At 41.1% G+C, this 13,123-nt stretch overlaps 3 protein-coding genes across 3 annotated transcripts; 2 read left to right on the forward strand and 1 right to left on the reverse strand.

Moving 5' to 3' along the window:
* The first annotated feature begins 3,073 nt into the window (after nt 1-3,073).
* On the forward strand, nt 3,074-4,206 carry LOC131290875 (mitochondrial GTPase 1). Its single transcript, XM_058320060.1, has 2 exons — nt 3,074-3,453; nt 3,520-4,206. Exons 1-2 carry the CDS (start codon nt 3,134-3,136, stop codon nt 4,154-4,156), a joined length of 957 nt encoding a protein of 318 aa, XP_058176043.1. The 5' UTR covers nt 3,074-3,133; the 3' UTR covers nt 4,157-4,206.
* Nucleotides 4,207-4,905: 699 nt separating this feature from the next.
* On the reverse strand, nt 4,906-5,800 carry LOC131290903 (type-1 angiotensin II receptor-associated protein-like). Its single transcript, XM_058320089.1, has 3 exons — nt 5,560-5,800; nt 5,324-5,470; nt 4,906-5,264 (listed from the first exon to the last, which is right to left on the reverse strand). Exons 1-3 carry the CDS (start codon nt 5,602-5,604, stop codon nt 4,977-4,979), a joined length of 480 nt encoding a protein of 159 aa, XP_058176072.1. The 5' UTR covers nt 5,605-5,800; the 3' UTR covers nt 4,906-4,976.
* A 277-nt stretch (nt 5,801-6,077) lies between these two features.
* LOC131291018 (protein MMS22-like) lies at nt 6,078-9,574 on the forward strand. Its single transcript, XM_058320210.1, has 2 exons — nt 6,078-7,856; nt 8,049-9,574. Exons 1-2 carry the CDS (start codon nt 6,125-6,127, stop codon nt 9,503-9,505), a joined length of 3,189 nt encoding a protein of 1,062 aa, XP_058176193.1. The 5' UTR covers nt 6,078-6,124; the 3' UTR covers nt 9,506-9,574.
* The last annotated feature ends 3,549 nt before the right edge of the window (nt 9,575-13,123 follow it).

Raw genomic sequence — 13,123 nt, forward strand, 5'->3', positions numbered from 1 at the left:
AACCGTGGGCTTCTGCCAAACCTCTTACGGTATATCCGGTACGGTAAGTTAAAGGCTCCTTTTTTATCGAGCCCGGCAAACAAACTCACATCATTCTAATAACGCGCCATGGTATCCTTTGATCTGTGCTTGGACTTTCGTAAAATATTTTTTCTTTATTTTAAACAGTCGTAGGCTGGTGTTAAGAATGTTTGAACCTATAATGGCTGAAAAGTTAAGGAGTTACAGCTGTTGTAACCCTCCAACCAGAAATCAATTGGTGTGGATAAACGAAGATTTCTTGTTTAAAGAAATTTTAGCGAAAATGCCAGTGTGGATGCTCATTTGCCTTCCATCCCTAATTTTACTAACCTGAGTCCCTTAATGTGACGCTTTAAGTACAGCGAAACCCCTGTAGGAAACCTATTCAACAACGAATATTTCGGGTATTCAGATCAGAAATCGTTTTCCGTTGTGAAGCATCCCAACCCCGACTCCCCAAGCAGATAGGAGAGGTGAGGCATTGGTGGTTTATTGTTATTGCCTGCGCGAAACATAATTATAAGGGAAAATAATGCGCCGCAACGATTAATTGGCCAACGAGACCTGTAACCTCTGGCCGGGGGTTTATGTGGTGCCAGGCCCCGGACTGGCCCCGAAAGCGCATCGCTTTCTTGTAATGTATATCTTCCCTTTCGAACGTCAACTCTTCCGGGAAGAGTAGAAGATCCACCGCAAGGAGATTCGGCCTACCGGTTGAAAGCGCAGGTGCTTCATTAGTAGTCTTGCCATTGAAGGGATGGAATTTAATTACAGCACCTTGAAGACACACTCAGTCGAACCCGGTGGTTCGAGGGCGAAGATCAGTATGCCACCAGACAGACAAAGGTAATAGAACCATCGATAAATCGATTGTCACTCGTAGCTAACTGGTTGTACATCTTTTAAACTACTTTCTATGCAGTAAGAAGCGATAACGAAAGGCTCTCCGGATCATTTGACAAATTGGATGTCCCGAAAGCAGTTAGAAATACACATTTTTGAATTGAATTTTTCATAAATACCCACTATCATCATCCACTGATTAATCGAACAATTATTTTTCAAAATAAGTAAATAACATTAAGGCTGTTTTATGTAGTAGAAATAAAAACTAACCGTTGTTACAAATTATAGTTTTAGAACATCTGATGAACTACTCGCTAGACTCGTAGTTCTGTGATATACCCGTTAGGGTTGCTTTTATTTTCCATATGCATATACCCCATTCCTTTTTGAGTCGTCTACCAACGTTTATAACGTTTTTCACTCGTTTCCGATTTTTGAAAAGTAATGTTTGATTCTCATTACCACTTTAGTAATCTTTGTGTTAACTTTATCATACACATCATAATATCCCGTTTATGTTCCAGACATCATATGCATCATGGTAGTTTCCAATTTGTTTCTACTTGTGATTTTTTTATCATGTTGGTGATTATCAACTTGTTTCACTGTGTGTCATTGGAACGGCATGGCCAACCCAGACAACACGGTTTCCCCCCGCGTGCAGTGGCAGGCTCTTCGTTCAACCCAGCTAGATACACAGAACGACCGTTTGAGCAATGCCACAGGATGGTCGTGAGTCGCCATCATACACATGCCCAGCAACCTTTTGGTGCATATTCAAAGTGTCCTGGTTCTGTTGTAGCCCGTTGCGAGCGCTGGGTGAGCCTATAGGATGAATGGTTTTCTTTCATCGAACCGAAAAGTAGCCAAGGCAGAACACAAATACTTCTTGGCTAGTCGATGGAATATTCGTTATCAGTTTATGATAGATTTCGAGGATCCTTGAAAAATTGCCATCTGCCCTCCAACTTGTCACGTGAGAGTCGCTGTTAAACCTAAAAGAAATAGTATAGTTACCTATTTGATAGTCATACTGAACAGAATGCTAAAGAACATGTACCTACCATACGATATTTTTGCCGGCCCAACGATATTCCCGGCTTATGAAAGAAGTGGCGTTTATTCGTTACAGTGGTGTCATATCCCATTTCAAATAATCCAGCGGGATTTTTCCAGCAAATCTTCAAGCAATCTTTCATCGCGTCCGATGTAGCGTACCTCATTGGTGTATGGTATCTCTTCGACGTATCCCATTTGAGGCTATCTTCCAAACAATTACATCCCTTTTTCAAAATCGGTTTATATTTTGATTGGTTTTAACCCGGTTGGCTGCTACCATCCTTATTCCGACTTGAACAAACAGGTAACATAAAGGCCTTTCTTTGGTATATCTTTAATTTATCCAAGATTGGTGCCTAGGTTTGGTTAGTGGCAGGCTTCGTATCCGGTCTACAAACTATTTCCTCATTTGTTGATGGTATATCGTTTGAATTCGCCGGTCAGATGGGACGCTATGTTGCTGCCGCACGGCTATATGCGATTATCGTTATTCTTGTGATTCCTTTCTGCATAGTTTCACTGGTTGTGTTTCCGGAGATATCTGTGTTGTTATGTTACTTACAAACGCTGGTGTTTATGAATTTAACAGCTGTTTGGTGTTTAATACCAATGTTCCATCATCTATGCAGGCTGTGCAATTGTTTTGTTATTGCAATTGTGTTTAAATGTAAACAAATGAAGCACACCTTTGTTTGAATGAGATGTTTTTTTAAATCAGTTGAATAAAAATGCAATTCATAAGCTACATTTTCCATAATAAGTGTACTATTTTACTTATAACTATTTAAGTTTTTCGTTTTTCACATATCGACTTCTTTTTCTTACGAATACCGGACTATTTGAAATCTTTAACGACATAGCGATTCGAATCGAGAATGCGGAAAAGATGAACCAAAGCTGTGGGGCAGTCCCTCCGTGAATTTTTGATAGGTTTGAACAGTGATGGTCGCCGGCTGAACAACCATTTTATAAATTCGATTATAATTCGATAAACTCATAGCCCTCGGAAATCCAGATTGTAGAAAGATATCGTAGGGGAGTGTGGACGCACAGTAACTGTCAACAATCGGGAACTGTCATAATACACTTGGTCTCAATTAAAACAGTGTAAATATTGTCGTGCCGGCCTTCATTCGTGCATGCAAATCCTATCGCATTCGAAATAGCAGTCGATTCCATCTCTTTTGATCTTGAATGCCAGTGAAACATGCAATCGTTTCGCGCTACGTTTCCTTCCGTGTCCCGGGACTTGCTAAATTGGTTCCCTGGTCATATGGGCAAAGGAATGAAGCAGATGCAACAGAAATTAAAACTTGTTGACTGCGTGATAGAGGTGCACGATGCTAGAATACCGCTTACAGGGCGTAATGCTGAATTCAAGTACACCATTAGCGGCGCGAAACCACACATACTAGTGCTTAACAAGCGTGATCTTATCGACAAGCGGGCTGAAAGCACCATTATCAAACGACTGCAACAGGATGATTATGAGGCTAAACATACACTATTTACAAACTGCAAAATCCAGTAAGTATTTTGCAGCAATTTCATTTGAAAATCACGATAATTTCACGTAATTTTCCCGTCTTCTAGAAACTGTAGCGGATTACGGAAGCTCATGCCCTTGGCGCAAGATCTTATCAGTGGTTCAGACCGATTCAACCGTGCGAATCAGCGAGAGTTTTGCATCATGATAATCGGTGTTCCCAACGTGGGCAAGTCATCGCTGATTAATGTGCTTCGAAACCGCCATCTAAACAAGAAAGGTGCTAGCCAAGTGGGAGCCATCCCTGGCGTTACGAGAAGCGTTCTGAACCGTATCAAAATATGCGAGGATCCTCCAATTTACCTGTTGGACACCCCTGGTATTTTGGAGCCAAACATTGCTGATGCTGAAACTGGCCTACGCTTGGCACTAGTCTCCTGCTTGCAGGATCACCTTGTCGGCGAGGAGCTAATAGCCGATTATCTTCTTTTCCTATTGAACAAGCAGCAAAACTTTCGCTACGTCCAAGTGATGGGCTTAAAAGAGCCGACGGATTCGATAGCCAACGCCTTGATGGAGAGTGCAATTTACTTGGAACGTACAATCCGTACAAAACAACTCGATGGCACGGAAGTCATTCGCCCTGATGTGGCTATGGCGGCTAAATTCATGATTAAATCGTTCCGAACTGGTGCATTTGGAAAAGTGCTGCTCGATGAGGATAAAATTTTCATCAACCGGTAATTGGTAAAGCGTGCTTATAATGCTGTTAGTAGTATCTAATAAAGTATAATTTAAAAGAAAATTAAAAAAATTCAAGCAAATATTGTCCGGCTGTTGTTCGTAACTAAACTCTGGTCGCATTTTGGAGGGAGTAGTCCCTATATTTCCTTACACACACATGCTTTGCTCTCTAGTATTTTGGTATATGGCTTCATGTTATTTGATATATCGTCTGGAAAACTGGTAAAACATGAGAACATGAATTTGTAGAGCTTCTCCAAGATGACGGACGAACCATAAGTATGTCGTTCATAAATTCTTAGTTTTGGTTTATTCAAAAATGAAACATTAAAATATTATCCAAATGTGTACCTTAACAGAATTAAAAGTCAATCATTAGATCTTCTATTATCATATGGACTCGCAGATCTGTTCCCTGACAAAGCGACCATTTGTATCGCACAATCGCCAAATACAAAACCCATTTTTTATTCCTAAAATGAACAGATTGACTCCTATCGGATTAAAGTGGTCGTGTGCACGTGTATTTAAGTTTTACCTATCAAAACCTCTCCTACGGTACCTTCCAGGTTCTAAGCCAGTGAAGAACAGTCACACTTCTTTGAAACATGGAATATCTTATAACATAGGAATAAAGGTTATTTGTATACGGAAAACAATATCAATGACGAATAAATGGCATCTTTCTTACTCAAGCAACAACCATTAAAGAAATTTAAATTATAATATTATATGATCCAAGAGATTTAAAAGTGAACGATTTGGTTTGATTTCGAAGTGTCTGCATTGACTAACTGCACCTTTTGCCCTTCTAGGCGATTCATTTGAAAATGCCCACGTTCACCTGTCCGTGTGATGGTGTTTGCTGATGCGGTGCATCAATGTCTTCATAGCTGGTAGGGAGATCACCAACTCGTCCGGAACTCCCCGCACCGAAGACAAAACTTCCACCACGGTCCGAAAGCTCCCGTTGTAACAACAACAAACTGAATGGGCGCACACAGAGATTCAGGATTGCAAATACAGCCGACATGATTCCATGAGATGGGAAATACAAAATAATGCCCAACAGGTCGAAGAAGAAGCTGAATCCATTTATAACGGCACTCTGAAAAAAGAAGTGAGATGAAGCCAACGGATGGTTGATAGAACAGCACGTATACTTACAATCTGCACAGCATCCGTGGATTCCCTACTATGTATTGCCCAAAACAGAGCTACCAAGTAGAGCAGATTGTAGAACAGATAAGAGGATGGTAGCCAGACGCTTTCCATCGCCAGGACCATGAGAATGAAGTGGACAAATGCCACCAGCTATTTTGCACAAAGTAGAAAAAGTTTTAATGAAAGCTGCACCTTTGATTAATGTTTAAAGAAACGGTCAACGAATTTATCAACAATACCTTCAGTCGCGTGTGCATCGTGTTGAGTGCGCTCTGTACATCCATGATCACTTCTCAGCTGCACCGAAACCATACGACGGAAGCAAAATTCGGCTGCACTTGATGAGATTCTCGCTCCTTCCTTTTTTCGCTCAAGGCAAGTGTTCTATTTTTGACTAGGCTTATTCGGAAGTCAGTGATATGAGTAATTTTACCTCTTGCATTATTTGGTTGAAATGACGCAGTAATGTCGAATGTTGGTGTGCAGTGTCAAGCTGTTTTTGTTTTTGTTTGGAGTTATACAGCCTCCTACGATTGATTTGCTTGCGGATGTCAAAACTCGTACCAAGGTATAGAGCAGTATGTATTACTTCGTTCTTGTTACCTTGGTTATTGAATATAACGCTTTGTTGTACGAACCTTCACCCAGCCTGGTTTTGTTTGGGAAACGTCAAATAAATGTTTTGGATAGGAAAGGCGCGCAAAGGGACCACATATTTATTCAAAGCTCGTTGCTCGTGAAAGTTAGCACGGTTCGGTTTCGGATTGAAAACGGTGTAAATACAGTTAGATTCGGAGAAAAACCATGCTCAAATGTAGTTCACCACCTAACAGAGGCTGGACGGATGTGGAAAACCTTCGTCCGTTTGTACAGGATGGTCGAATTTCGTTTGGGTTGTCGCTGGTGCCTGATGCCGTGAATATTTTACTGGATGTCGAAGTGTCGCGGCTGTACGGTTCCATGGTGTACGATTTGTGCCGGGTTGTGCGTACACGTATTCTTAAAATGCAGACCATCCAAAGCTTCTCGAGCCATGATGTCCGGGCGCAACGAGTGGAAATTACACACTTCCTCCGTGTGGTTCTAGGAACTACGAACCAAATTACGGAGAAACTGGAAGAGAGTGTGGCAATCGTCAAAAATTGTCTACCAAAACCGGTAGATCTTCTGCGAGCGTATGGTTGGAAGTGCGTTTATGAAAAAGACGGTAAAGCCCATGAATTGCTGCACGGCGCATTGGAATGGAATTGGTTGGTTTTGCTGATTGCGAGGGAAATAACGGAGTGTGCTGAAACTCAGAAGAAACCAAACCTGGAATTCTTCGAAAACACTTACCGCGAACTGATGAGCGAATTGCTTGCAGTGGTGTTCTTTCAGTTTTCCACAAACACGATCGAGGATGCATTCAAAGAAAGCCCATTTCTATGCAGCTGCGCGAAACAACTGTGGCTCGGCCTTATGTCCGTGGGGGAGAAAGCCGGCGGCGCGATCGATTTTTGGAAACTGCTCTGGGATTGTATGCCGGCCGTCGTTCAAAACCGAACAGACGGTTTTCTGCTGAAAATATGGATGATCAATGCCTTAGCATTCTTTCACGAAACCAAGGCACAGCAAGAAAACATAGAAACGCCAATCGTGAAGCCTCCCCAAAACTGCAACTTCATCGATGAGTTAATCAAGGAATTGGTACAAGCGGACCCTAAGGAGGAATACATGCGAACCTGTTTAATTTTACTGAAACCAATTATCACCGGCCTGTGGCCGATTCGGCGCGAGCCAGTGGTCTTTCTGTGGGATTTCTACGCCGTGCGATTGAACTCGCCATTTCGTTTGAAAAGCGAAACGTTATCGACCATGCCGTGCATCAGTGCCTCGATAGCGGATTTTATTGAGCATGCCAGGACACTTGCCGCCCCCGACTCAACGCTGGACAGCTTGGACTACAAGACCAATAGCTTCGTCATGTTTTTAATCATACTAGCATCTGTGACACAACACTTTACGAAAGTGCCGAGCAAGCGAGACGTGCAGATTATATTCAACCGAATCATCCTTAAGCTGGGACCGAAGAAGTATGAAAACATGACCGAACAAGGGGTTTATCATCACGCCCTCCTGCTACTGACAATGCTTAGCGCTACCAGCTTCCAGGAGGACTTTCCGCGTTTGTCGAAGCAGATGCAACTAGTACGGCTCGTTGACGAAAACTCGAAGCTACCGCCCGCTCTCAGTGTCCAGCGAGCGGCCACGGCAATGAAAACCCACATGGCGGTGTTGATTCTGCTCAGCGACTCGCTAACCTTCGACAAAACGGAGCACATATCCGTGCTCGTACAATACGTCGAAAGCGCTCTAAATAAGTATGGCTATCGCTTTCAACCGGCGCTGCATGTCGCTGCGCAAGGTACCATTTTGCTACTCGAAAAAGCCGTCGCTAAACGGTCGTTCAACCGTGGTGAGATTGGTCTAATCGGTCCGTGGATAGAAAAATATCTTCAGGACTGCAAGGATACTGGATGGCATAAGCTTCTCGATGGTAAGTTTTAAATAACTTGTAACAGCTTTCACCTGTGTATGTTACCTTCTCAAAACTATTAACTTTTAGTTATTTATTTTATTTTTATTTTATTTTCAAAACTAATCAATTTAATTGAAAAATACAAAACCTTTTTCATACCAGTGTTGCGATGAAAATATTGTCAGTTATTTTGTTCGTCTTTATTCACAGCCATTGCAGATGCCTTGAAGAGCCAAATGACGTCTAGCGAGGCACTTGGTAAAGCGATCAAAGAACATTTATTCCCCATGGTTAATACACGGTTTACGAACAAGCGGTCTGCGCCGACGTGTATCGCGCGATTGGCCGCTCTGATAACGATATTTGTGGCGAAATACATGGACTCGCAGATGTTTCGAATGATGTTCAATGACTTCGTGCACAGCAAGAACGCCCATCCCGATCAGGTGCTGCACTACTTGACCGAAATCACGCAAAGTCTAACCGTAATGGTGCTGCTGGATGAACCCACCGTCATCCGGCAGTGGCTCAAGATGGGCCTCTTGTACGGGCGCGAGGAGATACTCGAGCTTTCGCGCGTCGTCCACGGGCTGGGAGAGTTTAAGTTTCTTTGTGAAATTCCCGAGTACGACTTGCTCGAGAATCCGAAAGAGGTGCCGATCAATCTGTTCTTTCGCTGCGTCGGCAAGCGTTTTCGGGAGGTGGACGAGACGCAGAGGATGGAGATGACAAAGAAGCTGCACGAAATCTTTCGGCACTTCGATAAATGGATTCCTGAGCCAACCAGTACCGTGCGCCAGAAGATACTGACGGTGTTGACTCTGGCGCTTAAAGAGTGTCCCCTAGGGTTCTACATTCCGACAAACAAGACTTGCCTTTACTATTTGGCGATCCATCACTACTTCCTGCCGTTCGCCGTCCTTACCGGGAACAACGTCACGGCCGTTCTGATTGAAGACATGTCGAAAGTGTGGCACAAGGTGATGGATATGCTCGGCAGCACGGAGTACTGCCGGAACCCTGTCATACAAACCGACACGGCCAACATGCTCGTTAAATGGATACCGCAGTTTGACAAACTCCCAAACGAAACGGACGCCTTGCGGCCACTGCTGCTGTTCTTCACCGGGCGCAATGAAGAACTCGTACGGTGCACGATGCCTCGTCTGCTATTAGTGTTTGTCGAACTGAATCGGTGCGTCCCGCAGCCGAACGCGCGGCAAGTGATGCAGATGCTCCAGCGGCTGCTGCAAACACTGGTGGCGGAAGAGGACCACGGTAAGACGGCCCTGTTCATCCAACTGACAGCAACGTCGTTCCTCACGCATGCATTCAGGTGCAATGAAACGTTCCCCACCCGGGCGCTCGCCATGGAAATTGTTTACGCCATGCTATCCAGCACGGACGGTCCGTCGAATGCGATACGGAAGGAGATGCGCACCGCCATGAGCAAGTTTACGCGCGAAAACCTCTCCTTGGCACCGGAGGCGTACTTCACCCTTCTTGGTCGGTTGGCGAACCGCTATCCGAGCTTTATCAAATCGCTACTCGACATGTTACGTGACGAGGTGAGAAGGGCAGAGAAACTGCACGGTCTCAATAAGTTGCTGCGCGACGGTATAACCCGGTTGGAGCGGGTGCTCAGGACGAGTTCCAATGGGACGTAGCCCAAGCAGCTGGTGCTTCCTATGCACCAGTTTTTGTTGTTGTACATATTTGGTCGAGTTGGTATTATATGGATTATTAAAGTATTTTACTCATATGATGAAACGTCTAGCGACTCCCTCGTATACAAAAAAATTACAATAAAACTAGAACTTCAACAGAAATAATGCCACGTAATTTGATTGATGACCACCTAATATAGTTGCTATGTTAGTTGTTTTGCAAACTAGATGGGGGTTTCTAATAGTGAAACAACTAAGCACAAAACTGAATACTTTTCATTGGACACTAGGCGTCTATCAGATTTATTCGTTTATTTTTTATCATTCATTTTTAAACTAACTTCTTATTTGACTGATTTCAATATGTTAACCATCTTTGCGCTCTTTTTAATTAATGCTTCACTCACGTTTAATGCTTACTTCACTTCCTCACTTTACATTCATTAAATTATCTTTGATTTTCTCTTTCCCCCCTTTCGTGCCCACAAATGGTGTATGTGCTAGTTATTAGTTTCAATCCATTCATCAAGAAGCTCCGATTTTGTTTGAGAAGATGTTACCGCTTCTGACTGCTGCGAATCTCAACCGTATCGGTACACTGACATTTTCATGTACTAAGCATGAGCGTTTGCTATGATTTTTGGCTTCAAGACATTTGCGCCATTTCCTTTGTTGCTGTCTTGCAAGCGCCAGCCCCTCCGCAGTATGGATTGATGTCTGCTGTTTTTGTTACACTTGACACAATTTTGTTGTATAAAATTAAAAAACACATTTTCAATTAAGTTTTTATGCGTGCTTTTTGTGAGAGTGGGTTTTAATATTTCTTTTTATTAAACGTCCTCAACATTCAGTTTTATCAATAACAGTTCGTTAAATACTTTGTAATTTATTCTTGGCAGTTGGTTGTTTTTTCAATTTACAGTGGCCCAAACGGAAATCGGGACACATAAAAACAGAGCGGTTACTGCACTTTGCGGTCGATTTATTAGTACCTCTCTTCATCTAAGTGTAGTTCATGAGCAGCTAAATTGATGTTATCTAGTCTCTACTCTGATACAAGAAGTAACAGTACACAGTATTACATAGACATTATAATGAGTAAACAAACAGAAGGAAAACAGAAAAAAGTTCAAATTGGATCACTGATATTCAATTTAAAAAAATATACACTTAGCCATTTTAAAACTTATAGGAAGGTACCGAAAGATTATTTGTTAAAATAAACCTTTGTCATCAGTTTCGAGTACTTAAAAATCGACCGCAAAATCAAATGATCGTCTTATTTGTATGCGCCTGGACTTACGTGAGGAGCAGTGTACCTCGTGGTGAAAAATTATCTTTTTACAGACCACATTAATTTCTTTTGATCTCCTTCAACGGTCATCCCGCATGTAAAATCTTGAATCAAGATGGTAGTGTGCAGTCGACTTCCCGGCACAAACCATCCTAAGCGTAACAGAATATGAATACCGGCAATAAAAAATTCCATGAGATCACGATTTCTGTTTACTAATATTGATAGTGATGCATTTGCCTAATCATTCATACGTAATCCAATTTTATATTATTCCAAATAAAGGGTACTAAAAATCACCCCAAGTAATCTTTTTTCAAAAATCGTACAGTGTATCAGTTTGTAAAACTTAATGTGTGGAAATAGACACCCCATATTTGTTTTCACAATAATGGATTGCTTGCAAATATGTTTCAGGAAAATTTGATTAGGTACGTTCACATAATATGAATCTTCGATGGCAAACAGGGCCTTGAAAAATAAGTTGCGACCAATTGTTACGATATTTTGATCAACAATTAGAATATTATTATAATAGTGGGAAAGAAGCGCTTTACTTGTCATAATTAATCCAACAACTATTAACGACTGTCGTAAAACGATGGCTGGAAGAATGTTGGTGTTTCCACAAACCGAAGAAATCTTTTAAAAAATGGTGATATGAAGAAAAGTTTGTGTACTTGTAACTCGTGTAAAACATTGATATAAAGAACACATAGATTTGTACAATCAAAAATGTTAAACCACATTCGTATCGTCTGAACGTACTTAATTTTGTATGTAATGCTACTTAAATAATTCTTTTGTGATTTGTGTTGTGTTTTTGAAATTGTAATGGAAGTTTCAACTTACACAAAAAGGAAAAAGAAATGTGTTTAGAGGCGAATAACATAAATCTAAAAATGAATTCACATGTTTTAAACACTTTTGCATAAGTAGAAGTTCACCATCAAGTAGGTGCATGGATGCTGTTACATAAATGCATCACACTGTATAGCTACACCAGTGCTTTGCTGCCGTTACATAGAATACTATGGTGAGATTGGTTCTCTCCTCTTGAACTCAACTGCAAAAAAAGCTACTTGGCTCGCTTTGCTGGTAAGTTTCTCATAGGACAACAACATAGTCGGATAATTGAGCAAGATTCGTCGTGTTGCGTTTTACATTTTAAAGCTACCCTTTTGCTGTTCTGCGCTTAACCTACCGCTCCCTTTCAATGAATCTAGTTTTCATTCTCCATTAATAATGCTATTTGATACTTGTTTAATTTAGTGCACAGCATTTTAGAGAGAAAACGTAGGATAATAGTTATAGTTTAAAGTAGAAACTGAATGAAGATTATGAGGGTTGTGTTACCTAACAAATCATATCCACTAAAATGTCCATTCCGTTTAACCAAAATGAGCTATGCCAATAAGCTTATAGAAACATAATGAAGACCATTTTAAACAAAACGCTTAAAAAAATCACATTCTTCGGTCTTCCGAATTTCTTTATCTAATTATTCTTACCATGGTTGTTAAAACGTTTTTTACCTGCTTCATTGTTTTTTTCTGTGTTCATACCTTGAAATGCTTAATATAATTTGTTGTCTACTTGAATTTGTTTATAGGTATTTACGTTTAGTTTTGGGTTTTTGCTTGTTTATACCTTTTGTTGGTTTGTTGTTTATCGTCGTGCTAGATTTTCACATACATACGTTTTGGTTTTTTTCCCCGCTCTCTTTTTTGTGGCTTTCTCTTGCTTGTTTGCTATTTAATCAAATTGTATTTTACTTCATTTCATGTACTGGCAAACATTTCGCTGCGAGCCGTTTCGCGCATAGTTTCAGTAAAAAAAATATTGAATTACACTTGTCTCCATTCCATATATTTTTTTTATAGACATAAAAACTCTACTCGTTTAAACCTTATGCTTAAATGTTAACTCTTGATGTTATTATCTGGATCTATAATACTGTGTACGCTTGCATGTATGTTTTTGTATGTCTGTGTGGCATATGTTTATATATATATATATATATAAATATATATAAATATTACTTTCGTACTCGTTTTGGTTGCGCGTTGTCTGCCTGTGCTGCCTGCTTGCATACTTTATCCCACGCCGCTGTTTCCACTTTCTTCTTCTTGGTTGATTATTTACACATCAGAAAAGAGGAGAAGGGTTCCTTGGGCTGCGTACGTGAGCCGCCTGTACTGGAGGCGCAGGGGATGGCTTGATGTTACTGTGCAAATGGGAGTCTTGGCATTGTCGTTCACCGTACCATTGGTCTATCGAAAATTTCTTGTTTTCTGTTTTTTTTGTTTACTTCGTATATAAAA

The sequence above is a fragment of the Anopheles ziemanni genome, chromosome X, assembly GCF_943734765.1.
Source record: "Anopheles ziemanni chromosome X, idAnoZiCoDA_A2_x.2, whole genome shotgun sequence".
NCBI lineage: Eukaryota > Metazoa > Arthropoda > Insecta > Diptera > Culicidae > Anopheles > Anopheles ziemanni.